Source organism: Pteropus vampyrus, unplaced genomic scaffold, assembly GCF_000151845.1.
Source record: "Pteropus vampyrus isolate Shadow unplaced genomic scaffold, Pvam_2.0 Scaffold105, whole genome shotgun sequence".
NCBI classification, from domain to species: Eukaryota; Metazoa; Chordata; class Mammalia; order Chiroptera; family Pteropodidae; genus Pteropus; species Pteropus vampyrus.
The window spans coordinates 2,064,765-2,072,451 of record NW_011888886.1 but is presented as its reverse complement, the minus strand read 5'-3'; the positions used below and the strand labels follow the sequence as shown (position 1 = coordinate 2,072,451).

At 47.8% G+C, this 7,687-nt stretch overlaps 1 protein-coding gene across 1 annotated transcript in view; it reads right to left on the bottom strand.

The window, feature by feature from the left end:
- Window positions 1-1,003: 1,003 nt before the first annotated feature.
- The window catches only part of KLF11 (Kruppel like factor 11), a 13,459-nt gene continuing 6,775 nt past the window's right edge, over window positions 1,004-7,687 (bottom strand). The window contains exons 3-5 of the mRNA XM_011365137.2: window positions 7,053-7,322; window positions 4,847-5,813; window positions 1,004-1,864 (exon numbers count right to left, since the gene is read on the bottom strand). Coding sequence (XP_011363439.1) covers window positions 1,608-1,864; window positions 4,847-5,813; window positions 7,053-7,322 — 1,494 coding nt within the window. The 3' untranslated portion in view covers window positions 1,004-1,607. The remainder of the gene's footprint in view (window positions 1,865-4,846; window positions 5,814-7,052; window positions 7,323-7,687) is intronic.

Below are 7,687 nucleotides of genomic sequence, written 5' to 3'. Positions count from 1 at the left end.
GACTCACAACGCAGTGTAACATGCTGCCTGGCCCGCAGTGCCACCCAGGTGGTCTCCGTGGCTTCCTGGACACAGGCAGGGCCTGGGGGGCAGCATCTGTATAGTTAGGGTCTGCGCTTACACAGCTTCGAAGTGGTGCCCACCGGCTGTTTTCTAGGCAGACTGCAAAATGCCCCCTTCCCAGTCATTTTGTTTGGCTAAAACAATTTCTTTCGAACATGAACGGAAGGGCAGCTGGATGGCATTACTGCCACTTGTCAGAACCTGCATTTCCTGTAGTTCTTAATAAAGGAATGAGAACATTGGAGCTGACCATGTGCATGTACACTTCGCCTCAGATAAGCTACGCTTTGGTGGAAAGTTCCTCCAACCAATAAGGATATTTCCTTTTTCTCTAAGAAGTTATTCTACCCACAAAATACTATGGATAAGGCCACAGCAAAAGAAGTCAACTGACAATTGACGAAGCAGCTGGGTTTGAGTACTTATTTATTATTTTTTGGTGTTTGAGGTATAAACAGGAAACTGAATGGTTTGTTCCTGGCAGAGCATGGACACTCAGATCCTACAGCAGCTTCCTGCTCACAGGGTATCTATCAAATGTTTTAATTTATTCTCTGCGGCAGGGGTCCCCAACCCCCAGGCCACAGACCCGTATACTGGTCCATAGCCTGTCAGGAACCAGGCCACAGAGCAGGAGGTGAGTGGCAAGCAAGCGAGCGAAGCTTCATCCGTGTCTGCAGCTGCTCCCCAGCACCAGCATCACCGCCTCACCTCCCCCTCAGATCATCAGACAGATTCTCATAGAAGCACCGGTCCCTGGTGCCACAAAGGTCAGGGACCACTGCTCTAGGGAACATCCTCCACAAGTCATACCACAGACACAGGTAACTAGCTCTACTTAACCAAAATTTTAATTCCTTGGGCTGCAGCTTTAAAGGAATGGTTCCTGGAATTTCCCTTGAAAATGTTACGAAGAAGCTGACTGCGGTTTTTCCCTCTATTTCTTTAAGAGACCCCTATTCAACCAGTTCTGCTACTAAAAAATTCTTAGATCTTAAAGGCCTGATTACAAACTTGTGATTTTTTTTTTTTTTTTTTTGGCTGAATAATGTGCCAAGGTTACTAAAAGCAGGGTTACTATAAAAACATTGTTAAACATTGAAAACAAGATTGCGAAATCATCTATCTAGAAACTGGTGATCGGAGTACCAATGATGTAAATATTTTCATAAAAAACAGTATAAAAATCAATACCCTGTTTCATTTCTACAAAACATGAATAGAAAGGTGGTAAAAATCCAGATATTGTAAAATTTATTGCCGAAACGTTTATTTGAATGCTGGTGATTTACATTATCAAATTTTCTTCCATTTCCTTAAAAAACTTCTAAAACTACAAAAGATATTGAACGGGATCAACCAGAAAGAAAAGTTAACCTACTCTCCTTAGAACCAGCTCCCCACTTCCCCCAACTCCCAAGACAATGGTTGGGGCGGGGGGAGAGAAAGCCACCAGTCCCTTTCCTGAAAGAAGGCTCCTTACAACTCCCGTGGGCCACTCGCCAGCCACCCCCGGCCGGCCTTCCAGGCAGCGGCTGGCTCGCTCACCGGTGGCCTCCGGGTGTCTCCAAGGCAATTCTGTTCGGTTTGCCAACCTCTGCTTGCCAGCCAGTGGTCTTCTTGGTGGTCACGTGGCGCCGGGCGTGCTTCGACAGGTGGTCGCTGCGCATGAAATGCCGGTCGCACGCTGGGCACACGAACTTCTTCTCCCCGGTGTGCGTCCTGCGGTGGCGAGAGAGCTCGTCCGAGCGGGCGAATTTCTTACCGCAGCCAGCCCAGCTGCAGCCGAAAGGCTTCTCTCCTAAGAGGCGAGAAAGCGCAAATTAAAGTGTAGATGCTCAACGGTTCACTGGTGGCGTTTTAATTTTGTTCATCAAAGTCTAGAAAGAAAGTAATAGCCTATTCTTCTGGTGTTGGGTCACTCAGAAGTTAAGAAATCCTCCAAGTCTCTTCCTGCCACCTCTGAGAGGTAACATGCCAGGGCCCAGAGATGTCAAACTAATCTAATCTTTCAAAGGACATTTTTAAATAAAAATAAATCTTGGTTAGCTCACAGTAGAGAAAAGATTTTTGAAAGGAATAATAATTCTTTCCCTTAGGAAGCTGCGCATCTAAAAGATTCCCTCCAGGACCTCCATGACTTCTCAGGATCGTTACTTCCATGCTCATATTTGTTAATTACCCAACAAAAAGGTTGCACAATGGGTTGGAACTCCAACAGCCACCTTCCTGTTGCCATTACCAGCTCCCAGAGTCTGTCACTCATTCAGGTGCTGAGCTCCCAGCAGGCGACCCACACTGTATCTCCCTGGAGTCCCAGAGGTGAGCCAGGGGGGCTCTGTCTGCAGGTGACATGTAGCCCTTCCCGACAGAGAAGAAGGGCCCGTTTCCTGCATCCTGAAGCTCTTGTCTTGATCAGGCTGTGACAATCTTACACTGCTCGTGTGACCGCGTGAAATGACTTGTTAAGCACTGTTACGCGTGGCCGTGTGACCTGCCTTTCCAAGGGTTGATGACTTGTCTAGTTCATCTGTCTTTGTACAGCTTAGCCCCAGCACAGTGCTTTGTACGGCAGGTGGCGAATAAGTGCTTTCGAATGAAAGAGTGTTGAAGAGACACCGACTATTTGATGTTTTTCGTAGTTGAACTAATGGGGAAATTTCCGCATCACAATGGTTTTGTGAACCATTCTAAGAAAAGGCCTGAAATTCCTGGATTTCAAAGACCCCATGTTGTAAGCGTATAAAAAGGATGCCCACCTGTTCCCAGGAATCCAGCACTGCTGCTGGCAAGTGCCAGGACGGCTGGACAAAGATGAACAACCCTTTGCCATGGGATTTATAAAGTATCCTACCTGTTTTCAACAGATCAAAAATGTAGCTTTTGCTCCCTTTATCTAATTCTAATTAAAACATTTTTCAGATTGGTCGAAATCCATGGAACACTATCTTATTTAAAGTAAACTTACCCAAAGTTTCTATTTCTTATGAAAATTTAGTGTTGACAAATGGCATAAGAAGTCGATCTTTCGGAACCTTTACTTTTATGGTCATTTAAATTGGAGTATTTTGGGAAACCTGAAAAAAGCCTGTTTTGATCATCTCATTTTATGCCATCCCGTATTTCTCCCAAGAGAAGCTGATGAGTTAACAGTAAAACCTCATTCCATCACCTCCCCAAATCTGGAATCTGTGTTTGGATGTGATGTGAGGTTCACTTCAGTCGAATGAGCGAAAAAATAGAACCAGCCAAGTCAGTGAGCCCGTCAGAGGCGCCCGTCCCCTCTGATACAGCTATGACAGTCACCCTGCAGCACCAAGGGCCACGCATAATTGACTGGTGTCAGGTTCTTGTGTCGGACACCAAGAGTTTATATCCAGTGAGATCCGTCAAGCATGTAAAGAATTTTCTTTAAAAGAAGAAAAAATGTGGTGGGAAACACAATAAACCACTAGGGTCAAAGAAGAAAGCAGAGCTGAGGGGTCACTGTGAGAACCGACTCTGGCGAGGCCTCTCAGGGTTTCCCGTAAGGAAGCGTGGAACTGGGGAGAGAGAGTAGAGGCAGAGAGGCGAGCTGCTGACGGAGCCTCATCCCCGAAGCGAACAGCCCACTCTGCAGAGTGGGGCACAGTCGAGCTCCTTCTGCAGCGCCTGCATCCTGCCCCAGACTCCGCCTCATTCTGCAAGCGGGAGCTGCCACCATCGGAGCTTCAGTGTGCTAATTAGAGACCGCTCTATCTCACGCATTCTGGAATAAAGTACGACAGAAACGCCCTCCTGTTCCCTTTCCCCGCCGCCGTGTTCCACAAGTCACTGGTGTCCCACAGGCTGTTAGCAGACGTTTTAGTGGAAGGGGTTTCATGATCAAGAGAGTCTATGAAACACACCTTCACTGCAGAGCCTGTGGACTGTCACTGTGCTCCACGTATGTGGTCATGTGAGCCCTGAAAGGCGAGTTTCACAAGCACCCTATTAAACCACAGGACCCTTAAAAACAAAACACTAACTCAAAGAACAAGAGGACCACAGCACACCCAAGACATTCTGCCCTGATCAACTAAAGCGGAGCCTCCACCAGGCAGCCCTCAGAGTTCTCCAACATGGAAGCCAGCAGCCCCAGGTAGCTACAAAATGCAAAGTCAAATACAAAATTCAGTTCCCCAGTCAAGTGCGTGCAGCTCTGTCCCTAAGGGACGGACAGAGAACATTCCCATCATTGCAGAAAATTCTTATCTGGAAGCAGCTAAGACAGCAGAGATCACTGTCATTACAGTTAATTTCTTACGTGATTTCTCCTTCTGAATTAAAACCTATATATTCCCAAAAGTAAGAAACTATATCTCTTTGAAGTTCATATATTCTAGAATTCAAACTTTTCCATACTTTGGGGAGACTTTTCCCCATAATAAGTCTAAGTCAGTCACACTGATGTTTATTGAATGGGAGTGCATTTTCTAAAATGCGAAATAAAATGTCTACTGTGATGGGAAAAGGATGATGCAAACATCACCTAAAAGCCCGTCAAAGGACCACAATCCTAAGGCTGTGCTGCATCTTATGCACTGGGGCGAGCAGATGCCACGTGGCAGAACCACCACTGACAGCTGTACTAATGCGAATCCCAAACCTACACAACTGTGAAGGCTTTTCAGAACCTAAAGAAAAAAGCCACGTTTCCACTTTCCCAGTAGTTTTCACGCTTCCCTCCCACTCGAGGGCTCAAGGTGTGCTTCTTAACCATGGGACCTGATGTCACTGAGGCCCTACCTGCCTCAGTACTCACCTGTGTGCGTGCGAAGATGAGCCTTGAGGTGGGAACTTTTGAAGTACGTTTTCCGGCAGCCTGGAAAACTGCAAACATAATTTCTCCTTCGGGAAAAGTCTACCTGAGGGACACAGTTCTGGCTGGAGGCAATGAACACGGGAGCAGGGGCAAGAGGCAGTAACTTGGTATTCCCGACAGCCATTATACTCGAAGAACAGGTGGCAGGCTGGGGGAGCGCCCCCTGGGGCAGAACCAGCATCACAGTTCCCTGAGGCACAGATGGTCCCACGAACACAGGCTGGGGCAACGGAGCAGCATGGGGTAGGATGGGTTTGACAGTCCCGGCTGATACTTGGGGAGGTGGCTTCAAAAAAGCTGATAATAAGCCGCTTTGTCCAGTCACAGGGATCATTTGGCAAAGGACAGGGGGACTGGGGATGGGGACAGAAATCAGAGGAGTGGCTTTCCTTGGCAAGTCATTTTCGTAATTCTTTGGTGAGCAGGTCTGAATTGCAACGGGCCAATCTGCCTGCTGGCCTTTGTCAGTGGGGATCAGGCCACTAGACTTATGTGAGCAAGGCTGACAAGACACTGCGTTAACGCTGAGTAAACTGTTTGTGAGGTGTGTGTCCTGCAAAGCTTCAGTATGTCCCAGAAACCGTGCTTCTCCTTCTCCGTTGTCTGAAAGCGGGCATTCTTGAGTCTGCGTGGTAGGTGTGTGGATGGGAGCAGGACTCCCCGTGGTGTGGCGGATGACACTCGTCACCACAGCCTTGCAGGGGGGGCGGCCAGGGGCTGGCTCCAGCAGCTCTGGCTTCAAGCCAGGCGGGCCCCTCTCTGCCCCACTGCTCAGCACTCTGGCTGCCCCACCAGAGGCCGGGGAGATGGCCGTGACCACGCATGCTTTGGGATCAGTTACTTGGGAAGGAACAAGCGTCCCCGTCGATGGCTCCACGAGGTCAGGGCTCTGAGGAGGAGTCATGCACTTTAAAAAAAAAAAAAAAAGGTACTGTGTGAAAAGGTTGTTTTGGTTAAAGTTTAAAAGGGGCTTACGTTGATCATGTTGCCCCCAGTTCCTTTTTAAAAAATCTGTAGAAAAGACTGGTATAAGCCTGCTCATAACTGCACCCGGTGGATTTCGAGGCTGCGTAAGGCTCTTTACTTTTGAGTTTTCTCTCCCTTTCCTGACCGCTCCCAAATCCACCCATTTGCTCAGCTGTAAGAATGTTGGTGCCGCTCCTGGGCTTGCACAGTTGCTGAAATGAGCGATATAAGCATTAAGACTACAGGTGAGAAAAAAAAATATTATGTTCAAAATGAGAGCTTTTCACAAAAACTTTAGATTCTCAAAAATTGTTTAAATTCTGGTTAAATCATTTAACACACACTTAGCTGGTGCCCACTAGATTCAAGGTAAACCTCCTGGAACGATCCCAAAAGGCCATGCTCTAATCCTGCCCACACCAAGCCTCTCCTTGTACTGCCCCCAACAACTCCCACTTATTCTCGGCCTCCCCATGGAAGAGCCCAGTGCCGAGTAACTCCCAGAGGCACGCCGGCAGCCAGGCGGCACTTGTACAGTCATCTCTACCGCCTACAAGTGCCTTCTCATCCCTCTCCAGGTCGGCTTTCCACACTCTCCGTTCGGTGCAAGCTTCCAGCCCAGGACAATTAGATGACTATTTTCACTTCTGTTAGCAACCGACAGCTCTCAACTCCTCCAAGTTGAGAAGCAATTTCTCCCAGCAATTTCATAGCTGTAGCAAGTTAAGAAAACAAAAAAGTGCTTGACCCTAGCCAACTCACACAAGTAAGAGGCTGGCTGCCACAGGGAGGACGAGAGGCCAGTGTTTTGACCCAGTTAACAAAGGGTGTCCTGTGCCAAAGCACAGGCTTTCCTCGGCCACCCACATACCGTGATCCTGGGCAGGTTCACCTGGGGAAACCTAGCTCCCTGCAATTCCCCAGGGAAATGAGTATATTTTACTTTCTTGAATCTGTAGACTGCATCCTATGGGCATTTTAACACTGTGTCTGCAAGCTATGATCTATCAATGGACAGAACGTATTTCCTAGAGATAAAAGAAGTTTCACCCTTAGGTCCTCCACATGGGGAGGCCATGAACTTGCTTGCCAGCATCCCAGTGAATCTGCCCACGAGTTCCTCAGCACAGTTATTGAACGTACACGTTGCACAAAAACTCTCCTTTCCCCCACCTCTTACCAGCGTCGATAAAGAATGGAAGTCCTTTGGTAGCTCAGGTGCGGTGTCATCCACATGCACAGTCGTGGTGACATCTCCAGAGTCAGAGACGGGTGTGAGGGGTCTGATCTTTAACAGGTCACGTTGCTGGGATCTTTGACCCCAGGAGCTCATGCAAACAAGAGCCTCAACAGCTTCGATATCGTTCTGCTCCAAGATGCTGCACGTAGACCGTTCGCTGTCATGCCGCTTTCTCTCCAGGATTGACTCACATATGTCTATGATGTCAACCTAAAGGCAACACAACACAATGGCTTCTCAGTCCAGGGGAAACTGCGGGGTAACCCTGATGGGCATGTGGCTACCCAGCCAGGAGCCTTCACCATGCATGTAACGAATATACCACATGCTGCACACAAGCTCTGTTCTAGGAGAAGGTGTCAACAGAACACTCTCGACAATTTTGCTTTTAAGCCAATGTCCGAAAAAAGGAAAATGACTGGACTTGGCTGGCAAGGAGTTTCCACAGAAAACCCTTAAAAAATTCCTTAAAAAGATTACTGATATGAAGTTCATATTTTTCTTTGATAAACGATTAATAAGACTTTAATTCCTAGGGTGTAAGCCAAAGTGGCTAGTCACACGGGGAGGTGGAA